The sequence below is a fragment of the Geotrypetes seraphini genome, chromosome 4 (assembly GCF_902459505.1).
Source record: "Geotrypetes seraphini chromosome 4, aGeoSer1.1, whole genome shotgun sequence".
In the NCBI taxonomy this organism is placed as follows: Eukaryota; Metazoa; Chordata; class Amphibia; order Gymnophiona; family Dermophiidae; genus Geotrypetes; species Geotrypetes seraphini.
The window spans coordinates 271,644,674-271,662,690 of NC_047087.1; the positions used below are offsets into that span (position 1 = coordinate 271,644,674).

The following is an 18,017-nucleotide window of genomic DNA, read 5'->3' on the forward strand; positions in this document are numbered from 1 at the left end:
ACATAATGCATTATTTTCTCACCAGTATTCTGCTGCTTCGTCCTTGCTTTATAAAACATTTAATAGTTTGCTTTAAATACATCAACATGCTGATATATGATTGCCCTTTGTATGCCTCCTAGAGAAATCATGCACTCTTTTCCTACTGTGCTTTGCATGATTTGTCACCAGCAATGAGGCCTCCTTTCAGAAGAAAAGAGATGCTAAGGTCTTCATTTTCTCTTTTGTACAATCAGCTACTCCATGCATAAAGGCTATTAGTCCTAGTGAAGGATGGACCACTGGTGGGGCTACAGTCATCATAATTGGAGACAACTTCTTTGATGGCTTACAAGTTGTATTTGGAACTATGTTAGTCTGGAGTGAGGTAAGCTTTCTAAATCGGTGGTCTTTGAACTACTACATTTTTTTTTCAAGAATGATTTCAGCAAGTTGTCAATAATCTATTGACATGAGGTATCATGAGATTTTATTTCAAAGTACCTTTTTAGCCATGAATTCACATGCGGCAATAGACTGCACACAGGAAATATAATTGAGGTACATCAAGGCCCTCTAGTGGAAGACTTGCTATAGGAATTCTTTCAATACAATTGAACAATTAGTGTTACAAACTACTAGAAGCAGACTTAGGGAGACATATGGAGGCAATTTTCATATGAATTGTGCCCTGTGGCCTTTCCTGCAAACTAAAACCAGGGATCATTTGTAGACATTTTCCTTAACAAACTGTAGAATCAAGCTTATATGTGACATCAAGAAGGTTGAATTTTGAGATGATGGCCCGATTTAAACCCATTTCAGCAATTATATCTAATTGGCATTCGTCAGTACTACTATTCTCACATTTTTAACCTTGTTTATTGTATGATTTTTACAGCTGATAACACCCCATGCCATCAGAGTTCAGACTCCACCACGACACATTCCAGGAGTTGTGGAAGTAACTCTTTCGTACAAATCTAAGCAGTTCTGTAAAGGTGCACCTGGACGATTTGTCTACACAGGTAGTGTTAGCATTTTCCACCTTGTTTCAAAATTGTTGCATGCCCTCAGAATTTATATTTTAAAGTGTTTTAATGCAAGACATGCCAACAAATTAATGCAGCACACAAAACTTATTAACATTAGTTGAAAGTGTTATTTTTATAAAAGTTGTAGGAAATTCTGGGCTATGGCCTTCTTCTTTTAATTAAAACTGTAAGATGCATTTTCAGAATATACAAAGGTTGCAACTTTTCGGTTCATAGACAGTAACGCGGAAGACAAAGGCGCGCGCCGACAACTGAGCGCAAGACAGAGGCTTGTGCTGAAGAAGAAGACTGTTTTTAGGGGCTCCGACGGGGGTTTTTGTTGGGGAGCCCCCCCCCCCACTTTACTTAATAGAGATCGCGGTGGCGTTGTGGAGGGTTTGGGGGGTTGGAACCCCCCACATTTTAGTGAAAACGTAACTTTTTCCCTAAAAACTGGGAAAAAGTTAAGTTTTCAGTAAAATGTGGGGGGTTACAACCCCCCAAACCCCCCACAATGCCCCCACAACGCGGCACGATCTGTATGAAGTAAAGTGGGGGGGGGCTCCCCAACAAAACCCCCCATCGCAGCCCCTAAAAACAGTCTTTTTCTTCGGCGCGCGCCTCCGCACTGCGCTCAGTTGTCTGCTCGTGCCTTTGTCCCGGCGCGCTTTTGACCTGACACCCAACTTTTCCACCCTCATATTAATTTACTGTAAGATAAATACAGCATAGTGACTATACGTTTCAAGCTCATCATATAGGACATGGTATCCCTTATAAGAGCACTGAGTAAAAGGAAAGGTAGGGTCATAGCCTGTCTGACCTGGAAATTTCTGTCTGATTTGCATTGCTGCTGGATTGATAGAAACAATGAGATAATCATTATAAATTACACTCAGCAGTGAAAACCGAGCCCGGCTTCAATGTATTTCACAATATGAAAATTACTTGGCCCCCTTAAGGAGGGGAGAGGCTGAATCCCTAGGGCATCTGTTTCCTATCAGTGTCCCACCAAGCTTGCAGTCTGACTTGGCATTCTAACATTTAACCTTCTCAGCATGAGATGTTCCATAGGGCAACTAGACTGCAGAAAAATGAAACAGGAGGGTAGTGTTGTGCATTGAGTCTCCGGAAAGCACAGAAGTCGAGACACAGTGATATGAAAGTACCTTTTTTTTCTGTTCCAAGAACAGACCCTATTAGTCACACGTAGTGAGAAAATGGTACTGTTTCTCAGCAGGCTAAGTGGCGGCCTATCCCCATCTATCCATGCCTTTTTGCCCGCTGCTTTCAACTATTATAAAGATACAATTACCTTGGGAGAGTGTGGCAGTTCAGTTGATTAGCACGGTGAATTAAAAGAATGAGTCACAAATGACATGTCCAGCTCTTCTCTACTAGTCCTTTGTATTCCCAGCATACCTCACCCCTGTTGTAAGAAGGTCAAAAATGAGAGAGAGAGAACAATTTTCAAGCAGCTAGCACTTAGGAGCAGAATTAACAATCATTCTGTATGTAATTGCCAGTTAATAGTAAATTGCCCGCTAGACTGTAAAATACAATATAAACCAGTGGGCACCTAAAATTAAATTAATGAGATATTTGCGGCATTTAAAAGTGCAATGCAAATTAATAGTCATTTTCAATATTTCTTTTAACAGTTGCCCAATAGTGTTAGTAAATAATAATTAAAAATAATGCACACCTGAAAATGCCATTGCATTGAATTGCAGCTTTCTGTTCATTTTACAAGAAGCAACACTTTAGCAGCTTAAATGGAATACCGGTGATTACTTTTTAATTAGAATATGAGCATCAACGTGTTATTTCATTAAATTAAAATGTAATTTTTATGCTTCTAATTGAAATTTTGTCACAGTTAAAACCACACTTTTGTAAACACACATTAAAGTGGATCATTCTGATTTCGTTTGTATGTACATGCATGCCTGTTACTGTTTCTTAAAGTGTCTGTTTTGCTTAATGATTGCCTATTAAAAGGAATGTAAGTGAACTGATATGCTTTGCTTCTCTTCAAACGTAGTTCCTGAGCAAGCCATAAATATTGCCCATTCGGGTCCCTGTTATACTAAATCACTTTCGTGTTTTGCAGTTAATACACATTAACATAAAAAGTTAACCAGTGGTACCTTATCTTATTTCTTATTAATTGCAACATTCCTCCATTGGAGTTCAATACATATAGTAACATAGGGCTCCTTTTACGATGCTGCGTTAGCGGTTTAACGTGTGTAATAGCGTGTGCTAATTTGCCGGCCGTGCTAGCCACCACCGCCTCCTCTTGAGCAGGCGGTAGTTTTTTGGCTAGCGCGGGGGTTAGAGCGCGCTAAAAAGGCGTGTGCGATAAAGCCGCTAACACGGCTTTGTAAAAGGAGCCCATAGTAAATGACGGCAGATGAAGGCCCAAATGGTCCATCCAGTCTGTCCAACCATGCACGCTCCCTAATCAATCATTACATTTAAATGGTCCTTTTTCTAATATATTTCTGGGCCAGAAACCCAGAGCCCTGCCCGGTAGTGTGCTTAGGTTCTATCTACTGAACGAGTCTCCGTCAAAGCTCATCCAGCCCATCTTAACCATCCCAGTCATCGATGCCCTCCCCAGCCTGTCCTCAACTGAATGTCCATATACGGGAAACAGACCGTGAAACCAGATCATTAAATACATCTTCTATTTGATATAAACAAATTTTTTCAATAAAAATGTCTAATAGAATACTGCCTCGGCGTTCCTAACTTGGATTCCAGCATTTACACCAGATTTTAGCAGGCATAAGTCCAGTGTCTAAAGTTAAGCATGGGATTTGGCACTATTAGGAACAAGCCATGATGTGAAATTTGCCTAAGCTGAAGAGACAAAACTTTGATAATAGTTCTTGGGGACATTCCCAGCACTTGGGGAAAAGCAGCAGTGCTGCTGTTGTGGGACGGTGGTTGCTGTCACTTGTTAACTGAGCCATTAACATGGAATATAATAAACTACACCTCTGTAATTTTCCTCATTATCTTCTACATTAGTAGTTCACATGCTTTAATAACACCTGCATTGACTACAAGGTACACCCCCCCCTAATTCAACGTTGGTATTAGGTGTATAATGCAGTAGTCAGTGAGGTGTTATGTTACTATGGGCTGGAGAGGGCTTCAATGGCTGGGAGGGTTTAGATGGGATGGAGTAGGCTTTGATGGAGATTTCAGCAGTTGGAACCCAAGCACAGTAATGGGTAGAGCTTTGGATTCTTGCCCAGAAATAGCTAAGAAGAAAAAAAATTAAATTGAATCAGGTTGGGCAGACTGGATGGACCATTCAGGTCTTTATCTGCCGTCATCTACTATGTTACTATGTAGGTGGAGAGGGTAGGAGGTGCCCAAGAACCCCCTCTCCACCCCCTGCTCCTTTCCTGCCCCCATGCCACACTCACACCCTCCCTTCCCCTCCAACCTCTTTAAATCTTCACCAGCATTAGCAGTTTCTCCGGCCTGCTGCTCTCGCCAGAGTTAGCTTTCTCTCTGATGTCACTTCCTGGCCCAGCAACCCGGAAGTGATTTCAGAGGGGAGCCAGGCTGATGTGAGCAGAATGCCAGAGAAGTTGATCATTCTGGTGAAGATGTAAAGAGGTACGGAGGGAGGGGAAGAGTGTGAGTCTGGCATGGGGGACCAAAGAGATGCCGGTGCCCCCACCAAGATGGCACCTGGGGCAGTTTGTCGTTCCCCCCCTACTACATCACTAGCAGGAGTTAATGAGGAATATGGGGGCAATTCAATAAAGTGAGTGCTAATAATTAAGTGCTAAATTAGTGTGTAAATTATCAGTTTACTGGCATATATGCACATATGTGCACACATACACATGTAAATGCCAATAATCCAGCTACATGCCTTTCTGTAATTATGTGCATATCTTCAATAGTATGCAGGTGGGTGTTCAATTGGGTGAGCCTGGGCAGAGAATGGGTGGGGCTCACACATATGTAACTTATAAAATACTATAAATTATGTATGTATATCCCAAATCTAGATACAAGCATTTACACCAGATTTGTGCTCATGTCTAACCACATACACATATATCTTTCTAGCTACTTTCCTTTATAGAATAAGCTCCAAATAGTTACCCTCTTTAGAGTCATCCTTAACAGCATAGGCTCAACACAAGCCCTTAACCCTTTTGTAGCACTGGTTCCTAACTCAATCTTTGGAGCACTCCAGGCCAGTCAGGATTCCGGGATATCCTCAATGCACATACATGAGATACATTTGCTCACGCTGATTCCTTGATATGCAAGTCTATCTTATGTGTATTCATTGTAGATATCTTTAAGACCTGACCGGCTTGGTGTAACCTTAGGATTGGATTATGAAGCACTCCTTTTTTGGAGTCTAATCTATAAAGAAAAGTAGGTGCTTACATTTCCTTATAGAATACTAGTGTTGGGTATATATACACATATGTCTTCAAACATAAGCACGTTTGCTGAAAAGCTGGTATAAGTGCTCACACCTCGATTGGGAAGATACGCATGGAAATTCTAGTATTTCATAATGTAAGCCTATATGTGCCCCATCCATGCTCTGCCCAGACTCTACCCACGTGAAAGTTCACCTTCAAAGATAGCGTATACTGTAGCTGGATTATTGTGGTTAATGCTTGTACTATATGGGCCAGATTCTCTAAACGGCGCCTAAATCAGGAGCCGCCTACTACGTCTCAATCATGCTTAGGTGCCATTTAAAGAATTGTGGCTAACGGCACCTGCCACAAAAGTTAAGCATCTGCAATGTAGGCCAGGGTTTCGCTGGCCTTCATTGCCGATGCCTACGTTCTTTTGAGAATCACATCTAATGACGTGTAAGGTCATCGCCCTTATCCACACCTATTTTGACCTTAAGGCACCATTGGACACCTCCTTAGATGCGATTTTGATATCTACCTCCGTAGATGTCTACCGGCGCATGCTTTTTTTTTTTTTTTTAAAGCGAGTTTTTAGCATGCCAAATAAAGCAATTAAGTTAGGCGGCTGTACTGCTTCTACCACTGCCTAACTTAGGTTGACATTTCTAGAATCAGGCCCTATGTGTTCGCATATGTGCATAAATGACTACACTGCTGGGATTACTGTATTTACTTGTTGCCTAAATCTAAGTGTTAACATGGCAGTTAACTATTTTTTACTGCCATGAAAAGCTGTGTTTCAACACACAATGGGAGAAATTCAATAAATGGCGCTATTCTATAATGCAGCAAATCGCAAACTGTGTGCTGCAGAGAGATTCCCGAGTGTGCCACCAGGGGTTGAAGGACATATGTCACTTCTGGCGTCGGTGCCTCTCCTCCGTCCCCACACAAGCCTCGTTTCATTTTGTATGAGCTCGGGGCCGTGTCTGGATGGCCTCCGAGTGTGCGTGGACGTCGACGTGATAACCTTGTGGGCACGCATGTGATGTCATCACGCATTCTCGGAGGCCCTCCAGACAGGGCCCTGAGTTCAGAGAAAACAAGATGAACGGGGCGGGGCTGGGGCTGGGGGTGAGGGTGTGCCACAGGAAAACATTTGCTCCATTAGTGGGCCGGAGCAAAAAAAGGTTTGCGGGACACTGCTACGAGTAAGGGTTCATGGTCTTTATGGAAAATTGCTTAGCACCAATTCCCCTGCTTAACTTTAGACACCAGACGTATGCCTGCTGAAATCACTGGGACAGTATTCTATCACACGTGCAACTATTCGGAATTAGAGAATGACACGGTGACAAAATTCATCACCGTTCCCGTCCCCGCGGATAACCGCGGTAAACAATCTTCATGTCATTCTTTAAGGAGAGAGGAAAGAATCAGAGTATGAATGGCCACAACCACTGACCCACAAGCTTTGCTTTGACGAATGCTGGTGTAGAAGGACTGAGGTTGAAACAGACACTACAGAATGACAGTCTCTGGTATCCAGAGCAGATATTGTGATGTCATAATGCCTCATTCCACCAGTGCCTAAGAACCAATCACATCAGTTATGTCACAATGGCTTCATTATCCTTGGCTCACATAAGCACAGCCACTGACCCGCAAGCTTTGCTTTGAAGAATACTGGTGTAGAAGGACTGAGGCTGAAATAGACATTAAAAAATGACATGGGATTATTTCCCACAGTTATCCGTGGGAACGGGAACGGTGATGAATTTTGTCACCGTGTCATTCTCTATTCGGAATGCCCCTGACACTCCCATGGCCACCCCCTTTTCAGTTATATGCTAGAAGAGTTAGACTTCATGTCTTATAGAATAGCACAGAGCCAGATGCATGCACAAATTTTAATAAGTGTCAATTGACTTCAACAATTGGGTGTTAACACTGAATTGTCTCAAATAAACTGAACCAAGTAATCAAATGAGATGTTGGCAATGAGCAGTCAACATGTCCAAAACGTGAATAGAAAAAAAAAAGAAGCAATCTTGAGTATAAGGAACTATTTTACGGGCTTTAATATATGAGAATAAATAATTATTTCTGCAAAAAGCATTGCATTTAGTATCAAAATATGAGATATTGTTCTTCCGAAATCATCTGCATTGAAAGATATTCCTTATTACGTTTGGTTTGGAACTAGTTTCAGAAAAATTCAAATTCATTTGGTCACTATACTTTGTATCTCCAAGCCAATTTGTTTTCAGTTTTTCTGTCTGATCCCTTATTTTGGCCAGTTTCCATCATTTAGCCCCTATCCACATTTCAATCCATGAGCAGAACTGATCTCACGTTTCTGAAGTATTTAAGGATCTTTTGTGTGCATTCAAATGTGATTTTGTCAATAGCACTGTTACAGTGTTTAGAGTCAATAGCTCCCTTCCATCACAGCCAACACAAACTAACTGTCTCATAGGTCAGTGCTCTTTAAACAAATTACTTGTATCCACAGAGTAAATGATTGCTAATTGCCTCCCACAAATCATACTATTTTTTACTATGCTAAATGCAGGGCAAATTGTGTCTTAAATATAAGCTTCCTATGCTTTCTACAACTAATTGTAACTATTAGCTCGGAAACAGGTATGCTGCAAAAAGCTCTATCAAAAGGTGAAACATTGGAAATGGCTCTATAACCAAGGAAACAATTGTCATGTAATATAGCTGGACACCTATAAAAATTTCCATAAAAATTCTTGTTCCATAAACATTCCTATACAAATTTACACCTGAAGTGAATCAGATGGAACTATGTGCATGTGCATATGTACTTTATTAGGTATGCAAATATCTCATATAATTCCCAGTTCTAACCAAATGCTTCCCTCAGAAATGCCTATATGCAGATTGACCAGCCCCAAAGTATCTGATACCCTAGGCAAACCTTCAGATGTGCATCCCTCCCTAACAGCCCTCCCCTGCCTTGTTTGGCATCTCCTTTACCTTTCCTAGCTCTCCTCCCTCAAGGTGTCCAGTATCTCTCTCCTGTCCCACTCCCATACTGCACTTCTGTCCTTCCTCCCCCTTCCTACCACCATGAAGTGCTCTGTGGCTTCCCTTCCCTAATCCCTCCAGAATGGCATTCTTAAGGCTCACTGCTACAGGTACAAGGCCTTGAGCATTTGTGCATATTCAGTGCCTGCCATGTCCCTTCTCCTTTAAAACAGTAAGTTTGGAGAAAGTGGGACCCAGCAGGCCTTGAGTGTGCACAAATGCTTAAGGTCTCATACCATCACTGATGAGTCTTTTGTACACTTGCTAACTGCAGCCTCTTTCCCCCCCCCCCCCCCATTCCAAAAAAAAATTGTGCTGCTCCAGGCATAACATGCTTTAATACCATTAAACCAGTTAGACTATATGGTCACCAGTGACTTATTTCTTCCTTGGATCTTCAGATGGCCGTCAGGGCATATCACTCCAGATTTCACAGACCTTATCTTCATTGATCCATTTTCCAAATTTTCAATAAACAATACTTAAATTTATGCCTACGTTTCCTATCTTTTTTTCTTTCTTTCTTAAAAGGCAACTTATCTTTTTGATTGATGCTTCACCCTTCCCGACATGAATTCACATTTCAAAAACTCTTCTTCAGGGTTGAGATGGTTACCTGTTGCAACATTAGAAAAACTTTTTAAAAAATATCTTCAAAGCTGAATCCTTTGCTGAATGTTTGGTAAGGAGATGTTATAAATAAATATAAACAAATATAAAACATCTCCTTATTAAACTTTCAGCAAACGCAGTTCAAACAACATGGTTGCGGCATCTCTTCTGCTGCTTACTTTTAAACTCATCAGCTGATCACAACTCCATTTAATAGCCAATCAACAGCCAGTATTTCTGCACCAATCAACTCATACTAAAGTCATCCATTCAAGTTCTTCATTTAGTCCCTCAGGAGCTAAGGTGTTCAAATACAATATCGATTGCTGTTCCTTCCAATTTAATCGCTATTCTATATTACCACCCTCCCATCAATAATTCTCCATTTAATATCCTTTAATGTATGCTTCATTATTTGCCTATGGGGCACCAAGGGAGCTGCATCATTATCTGTATGAACTCAAGATTTATGTTCAGTTGATCGAGTTTTGATTGAAGTATGGTGCGCCCAATATATAGCTTATCACATGGGCACTGTGTCAAATAAACCACCTTAGTCATGTCACAATCAGTGATATGGTTTGCATAGTATTTATTGGCAGTATGTGGGTGCACCCAGGTTTCTCCAATGCCAGTGAGTATCATTGGAAATGTCCAAAAATTGTATGATAATCATAAGCCTTCTTACATTGCACAGGTGATATACTCATATTAATCATTTCTCCTCTGTTTCTAGATCTTAAGTAAGAGAACATAGGTTTATCTGGGCATTTGTCCCATGAAAGATGTGCAGCGTGCCAATGTTGCATTATAATCTGATTTATTTGGGGCAAGAGGGGGGGTATATTTTTGTACAAATATCAATCCTGGATCACTCTTCACCCCTTCATGGTGCAGCAATAACTCCCTTTGAGCATATATAGCTCATAAATATGCCATCTGCACAGTCTTAGGGTATCCATGTTGATAAAATCTAGTCTTTAATATCTTAGCTTGCATCTTATATTCATCCATAGAAAAATAAATCCTTCTGAGTCATAACAATTAACTAATTGGTGAACTCTGTCTTAGACCATAAGGATGAAAGCTATGAAAGCATAGGAAACTGTTCTTGTGTGTAGATTTGCGATATAATGTGTACCTAAAATCTCATCCAGCTTAAAAATATGAACATCAAAAAATTTATACTTTTGGTAGCATATGTAGCTGTAAATTGAACACAGGAATCTATAGTATGGCATAAACTATGTCTGTCTACTGTATAAGATGGGTTTGTACCCAAACCATGTAAAAGTGCATTTATTCTTGCTTATTTTTATATGCATATTTATTTATTTAATTTGACATAATAGCTCTTTCTCTGTATAAAACATGCTTTACATCTAAAAAATGCTTCAAAAGGTTAAGCCCTTAGGCCCGGATTCTGTATAAGATGCCCGGTCACAGAAGCCGACGGGCATCCTATACAGATTCGTGCCTAAGCCCGTCTAAAATGAACCTGATTTTCTAACCAACATCCATGTTGCAGACACTGGTTAGAGAATCAGGATCCTGCTGAGTTTATCACGGCAAGGGATCTCCCTGCCACAATAAGTTTAGTGACAACCCGTCCCCACTCCCCGCGAAGACTACCGGCAGGAAGGATGCCCAATCCCTCCTGCCGGGCACCTCCCCAAATGAATACGGTAGGAGGGATGTACAGTCCCTCCTGTCCGGCACCCCCCTCCCTAACAAACCTGGCAGGAGGGATGCCCAATTCCTCCTGCCTGGACCTCCCCCCCCCTTGGTAGATCTTTGGCAGGAAGGATGCCCAATCCCTCCTGCTGGAGCCCCCCAAAATGAACACGGCAGGAGGGATGCCCAGTCCCTCCTGTCCAGCACTCCCCTCCCTAATGAATCTGGCAGGAGGGATGCCCAATCCTTCCTACCCGGAACCCCCCACCCCCCTCGGTAGATCTTCAACAGAAGGGATGCCCAATCCCTCCTGCCAAGAACACCCTCCCCTGTAGATAAAGTAGCCCACCCCCTGTACCTACCTGGACCCCAGCACCCTCACTCGAACCCCTCCTAACCCCACCCGAACCCCCTGGACCCCCTTTAACCTTGTTTGTTGGCTTACATTGTACACGTCTCCAGCTGGCCTAGGGAAATGTGTATGGTCACCTTGATCTGCTAAGGCTTCTTTCAGGCTAAACCACGTCTGCGTCTAGCCTTAGGTGAGCTTAGATGGGCTTGTGCACCTCCCTAGGCTCCCAGAAGTGCCTCCAATGTAGGCGGCCTGCCTCGGGAGAGTTGTTTTGGGTTTTTTTTAAAGTGTGTTCCGATTGGCTGGTTAGACAGCGATAGGACACCTATCGCCACCTACAATCAGGATGCCGTTTATAGAATCAGGGTCTTAATGTCTGGTTGTTTATTGATCAAGTTTGGTTATGATATTGGCTGAGCTCAAGGCCTGTAAAAGTCAAAGTAGGACAGATATTCTTGACTTTCTGTCAATCTCTTTTCTTCAGAGCAGATGTGGCACCCTTTCAAACACTCATATATTGGGCTTCTAAATTGTTTATAAATTGAAAATTGAAGTGTTTACGAAGGGCTGCTGAAAAGTTCTCAGCCCAACCAAGAAGAGAATGACATGGATATGGTTCAATCAATGATCTGCAACAATAGAATTTTATTTCTGTAAATTGGCACTTAACAAAATAAGATAGCACGCTTTTCAGCTATGGTGGCAAAATAATGCTCAGAATTTAGGAAGTTTTGATTGGTTGGGCTGAGAACTTTTCAGCCACCCCTCGTGCTTTCATTGGGGTACAAATCAGTGTTTCTTGGTATTTTCACATTATAGGTGCTGTTGGTGGGGACCCCCTTTCCAGCACAAAAGTCACAAAAATGAGTGAAAAATACAAAACAAACCAGGGCAGGGGTGACAAAAGTAGTGTATTTCTGTTGTTTATCCAATAATCTAGACACGTTGCAATGGTCTCCCGCCATCTCCCCTCCGCTCTCCATGGGTCGGGGACTGCCCCTGGCCGCGTGTGCAGCAGCCCAACGTCCCAGCCCACACTCGGCCACAGGACACTGGAGCCGGAGGCGCCCCAAGGACGCTCCCCGCCGCGGGAGCGCACCAGCAAGGCGAGAGGCAAACAAATTGCCGCTGCAGTGGGTGAGCGGAAGGGAAGCCGCGTCCGCCTCGTGTGATGCTGGATCGAGAGGGGCGACCTCCCCTCCGCTCACCCCTAATCTATCCTGCCCTCCTCCCCCTCCCCCCCCTACCCCTAGCCGATTGGCCCCCAAGGCTTCGGCCGATTTGTCTTCGCTCCTCCCTATGTGGCTCGGAGCTTGTTTTTTAATCCAATAATCACTTTTTTTAATTTTTATTTTTGCATTAGCATGTTTTATTGTTGCTTAAAGTCAAAAGCTACTTTAAAAATGTTATTCTGCCTTATTCTTTAGACCAAGAGCGTGTATGCCCCATAAAAGCAGAATTCGAAATATACACTATTACGGTAGATATATTTTGTTCTGTTAAAGGGTTTTAAATAAAAAGTGCTATCTGGGAAAGCAGATAAGCCCTAAACATGACTGAAAATAAATAAATTTATATTGTTGCTAGCTAGAAAGCCTTTTAAACACTGCATATTCCAGAACGGTAGTTTTTAAAACAGTGGCAACACATTTAACAGGGTGTTTGTTGTCCCTTTTCTCTTCTGTCTCAAAGGAGGCCAAAAGAATGAGACATACCATTTGTGCTGTTGCACAAAAAGACTATTTGTCCTAATCAGTGACACCCATTTACTAGAATTGCTTAAAATGAACTATACTTCATACAGAAATCACACATTTAGAGTGTTCCATTCATCATCTGAAAATTGAGGGCCAGTAAACTTTTCTGTTCCTCCAGCAGGATCATAGACATGCATCAAAACGTTACAAAATGATTGGTGAGAGGGACCTGTCACCCATTTTTCAAGGAAGAGGAACATTATTTGCTAATTTCCCAACCAAGCCAGTGACAGGGTGCTTCGTCTTTAGACCCATGGTGACCAACATGGCCTTTTTGTTATTAGTACAAGTCAAGCGCTTTTTGGCTGTTACTAACAAGACACATTTGTCTATCATCAGAAGGCGCTTTATTTATTTTTTTTCAAGTGACTGTGACTAAAGTGTGCTCTCGGTGTCATGATTGGCTGCGCTGCTCCAAGTTGTGGCTACGCTGGTCGCCGAGGAACTGATAAATCACAAAGTTTTCAAGTCAAGGTGAAGGTATTGACTCTGCTGCACCAAAAAACTGACAAAATGGAGTGGTGAGGAAACAGTAATTCATCTTCATAAAAAGGACAAAAGAGTCGTCTAAAAGTTTCATCCACAACAAATGCAGAAATTTGAAAGTTTGATTCCTATTAGGTTTTTCCCTTTTTTTTTTTTTTCTTAGGGGTCCTTTTATCAAGCTGCGGTAGGAGTTTAACGCTTATAATACTGCGCGTTAAACCACCGCGCTAGCTGCTAACACCTGCATTGAGCAGGCGTTAGTTTTTTAGACAACCGCATGGATGAAATGTCCGACGCGCTAACCCTGCTTGCGTGGCTTGATAAAATGAGCCCTTAGTTTGCTAGGATAAATAAATAAAAATGTGTTTTCCTTAAATTGCATCAATTTGGATTCCTTATGTTAATTCAAGACTTTATTAATAATAATAATAATAATTTTATTTATATGCCGCCATACTGGGGAGCTTCTAAGCGGCTCACAGCATGAGGAAAAAGCAATACATACATACATTTTCAATGAAAATCACAATAAAATTCAATAAAAAGCAATGCATACATTTCAATAAAATTGATCGGAATAAAAGTACAAACATTACAATAAAATTGAACAAGATAAAAAGGCAAACCATGCAAATAAGAAGCATGAAAATCAAATGGAAACATGGTTAAAGAAAGAGAAAAAGTAAGATCATAAGGTGACATAAGGAAATTATATGAAGCCTTTTCTACGTGTAAAGATTGTTTTACATGCACAAAAGGATTTTTTTCCCAACAGAAATATCCTGCAGGATACATATGTATAACAATGCATGATGGCAAGATGGCAAGGGATGACATGATGGCAAGATGGCAAGGGATGACATGATGGCAAGGGGACTTGCTGCACTTGCAGGTATTTCCAAGAGCGTAGTTTATGTTAAACAGGGACAGAGCCGCAGTTGATATACTGCAAAAAAAATGGTCTTATTACACTTATTTAATATTTTAGCATTTATAAGTAACAAGGAAAAAAACTTTACTAAGGTGCATGAGGGCTTTAACGTGGGGAATAGCACGCGCCACATTGCCGTGCGTGCTAGACCTTAACGCCAGCATTGATCTGGCCTTAGTTCTAGAAGCATAGCATGCGGTGTAGTGCGGGGTAATTTCCTGCGTGCGCTAAAAACGCTAGCGCACCTTAGTAAAAGGAGTCTTATGTCTAGCATTAAGATGATAATAGATTTTTTTAAAAACCCAAGAAATTAGTTTTCTTTGTCCATTTTATTAAAATAATTAGTTCTGTTTTTCCTAACATTTGCATTCACACCCTGTCCCCGTCACTTAGAACCCTCACCATAATATTCAAATACAACAACACACACAATAATTGTGGTACAAAGTTTGGCCGCAGCTTTTTTTCCAACAACTTCAACATAGTTAACAAATCATAATCAACTTCGGTAACATTTCCTCCAATCCAATGCAGCTGTATTCAAAACCCCCCAGTGAGCTATTCGGTGACAAAACGAGTTCATACATTCTTGGCAAACCTTGCCAGTTCATAATATCATGACCCACGGTATCGTTAGGTCTCGACTCCCACTCGTGGCGGTGACGCTCACAAGTACCGTTCTTATGCTGATTTCTTTAAGTTAGTGAAGGCAACTTCTCCATTGATGGGGGCTGTTTGGTATTTCTTTAAATTTTTTTTTTCCTTTGTATAATTGGAATACTACCATTTTTCTTATAAAATTTTTGGATTGTATGTTATAGTTTGAAAAATTAAATTTAAAATATTAGTTCTGTACTGATTCATATGTAATTTACTGTGAATAATGGCATTTGATCATGCCTTCGTATAATGTAATGTAAATTCCAAATATAGGAGGCCATTTTAGATCTAGCCACAATAGTGCATGTGGCCAGTATAATATATAAAGTGGTGCTTTTAGACATAGAAATTACTGTGCGTGTATGCTTTCCCTTTTAAAATTGCTGTTTATTCATGCATCTGGTGGTGGCTCCAGAGCATATGAAAAAGCAAACATTTCTGTTTGCCAAGTTATGCACATATACTTTGCATTTTGCAAAGTATATGTGCAGACTCCAAACTCCACCCAAGCTTGCCCCTCAGGACCCTGTTTTAAAAATGCACAAATATATATAAAGGATTGCTTCCTGTATGGGTAACAAATTTAGGATAATCAATTTTCTGTGTGTACAATCTTGCTTTACACATTGAAAAAGGCTATCTAAAATTTCCTCTTACTTCTTTACTATGATTGAATGATCAAATGAAAATATTCACATTAAAGGGTATGGTGCCCAAAAATCAGCACTAAACAACATTCTATAAAGAGCGCCTAAGGATTGGTAACCCTTAAAGAACAGTGCGTAACACTGGAATTCACGCCAAACTTTGAGCATGAGGATTTACGCACATCAATTGAAACCAGAAGTAAATCCTGGCATTCAAATTAGGCATGGATCTCCCTAATTCTATAACACTGGGTGCATTTTAAGGGAGCACCCTTGACTCAGCTATGCCTCTCCCATCATTGCACCCCCTTTTCAGATCTGCATGGAGAAAATTTAGGCGCTATTCTATAACTTGGCATGTAAATGTGGTTAAGCATGGATCTGCCATTTTAAGCCTATTTTGGCACCTTGCTTCCATTATAATGTATTTTTGTGCTGACAGATCAGCATGAAAATAACACATATTATGAGGCACCAGATATAGAAGTCACCAGTAAATAGTATATATATACATTTGATGCATACAATTAGGAAGTATTCAAAACTTGCTTGTGATGGGGCCACTCCAGGTCATGAAATCTGTATTCTCTGGAATAGCAGATGACTGTTCCACATTGGCATGGGCACAGTCAGGGCAGGATTAACCAATAGGCCAAGTAGGCATGTGCCTAGGGCCCGAAATGGTCAGGGGGGCCCGATGAAGAAGGGCATCAACATTGTTTTTTCCAAACGGTGATGGGCCCCTCCAGCATCGATCATCAACGCGGGCCCTCCCCCCCACCCCCCGATCGGCAATGTGGGCCCCACCCCAATCGGCAATGCAGCCCCCCCCCATCGACGGAAAGTAAGGCAAGCAAGCAATGCAGGTAAGAAAGGCAACGGGAACTGTAATTGTGCAAGCGGTGCTGCTTGCCCAAAGCTTCCCTCTGAAGCAGCATGGTGGGCTGGGGCGGAGCAGGGTTCCCAGTGTACTTGTGTGTCTAGGGGCCCTCGACAGATTAATCCTGCCCTGGGCACAGTAATTTGTGATTTGTACATGCATCCCTTCTACACTAAAAACTCCAAGGGGTATATTTTCAGTAAGATGCTTAGCAACAACATAACTGGCTATATTATAGAATAGTGCCTAAGTGTTCTTCATGTGGATCTGAAAAGGGGGTATAACAATGGGAGAGACATCGCTGAATCAAGGGTACCCCCCTTAAAAGGCACCCAGGATGCATGCTAGGATTTACTTCTGGTTTTAGTTGGTATCCTGCAACTTTAACGGGCTCAGCTCAGGCAAATTTTTCTAAATTATGCCTGAACTTAGCCAGCTGAAGATACAGTAACTGAAGATAATAGGAAAGGATCTTTATTCCTAAATGATGCTGATGGGCAGACTGGATGGGCCATTTGGCCTTTATCTGCCGTCATGTTTCTAAATCATTAACAGGGAAATTCTATAATCAGCACCTAGACTTAGGTGTCAGCAGGTGCCCTGCTGATGCCTATTAATTGAAAAACACTGCCAGAAATGGCAAAAAAACAGCAATGTTGAAGCACCTACCGACGCCTAAATAAAAGGCATCTGGCACCAGTGCTAGGTAGTCGTTTTAGGCCGCAGAACGCCAAAGTAGGTGTGGCCAATGCCATTAGGTGAGCAAAAGCGGTTACCTAGCCCGCGATTCATGGCAAGATAGGCAGCTAAAATGTAGGCCTTGAAAACCCTGTCCTACATTCCCAGCACCTACCTTTCCCAAAGGCACAATTCTCTAAAAAGCACCATTGTGTAATTGACACATGATCGGCAGCTGCTTTTAAGGTGGCCGCCGAAAACGGTGCCATTTATAGAATCTGGGCCTTACTGCGTAGGAGTAAAAATCATGCTACAATCTCCCAGTCTTGTAAGATCCTCTTGTGATTTAACAACTTTGAATAACTTTGTGTCAACAGCAAATTTAATTACCTCACTAGTTATTCCCATCTCTAGATCATTTATAAATATGTTAAAAAGCAGCGGTCCCAGTAGAGATTCCTGGGGAACCCCACTATCTACCCTTCTCAATTGAGTATACTTACCATTTAACCCTACTGTCTGTTTTCTATCTTTTAACTAGTTGTTAATCCAGAATAAGACATTGCCACCTAACCTATGACTTTCTGATTTCCTCAGGAGTCATTCGTGAGGTATTTTATCAGACACCTTTTGAAAATCCAGATAGATGGAGGGACATTTTCTTTTTTTTTTTAAATTCTTTATTGATTTTCAAACTACAAATGTGCGTTAAATGAATCACATATATATACATTGTATAGTAAGCGCAGCAAACTTTCAAATATTACTACAATAAAGAAATGTATCCCTCCCTCCCAACTAATATACAAACAAATAAATCAAACCTTCATGAAACCATTCATAAAATCATAAAAT

The 18,017-nt window shown here is 41.4% G+C and overlaps 1 protein-coding gene across 8 annotated transcripts in view; it reads left to right on the forward strand.

Annotated features, from left to right (window-relative positions):
• EBF3 (EBF transcription factor 3) overlaps window positions 1-18,017 on the forward strand; it is a 443,966-nt gene that overhangs the window by 342,621 nt on the left and 83,328 nt on the right. For all 8 annotated transcript variants that reach the window (XM_033943611.1, XM_033943614.1, XM_033943616.1 and 5 more), the window contains 2 exons: window positions 237-367; window positions 881-1,007. In XM_033943611.1, the coding sequence (XP_033799502.1) occupies window positions 237-367; window positions 881-1,007 (258 nt within the window). The remainder of the gene's footprint in view (window positions 1-236; window positions 368-880; window positions 1,008-18,017) is intronic.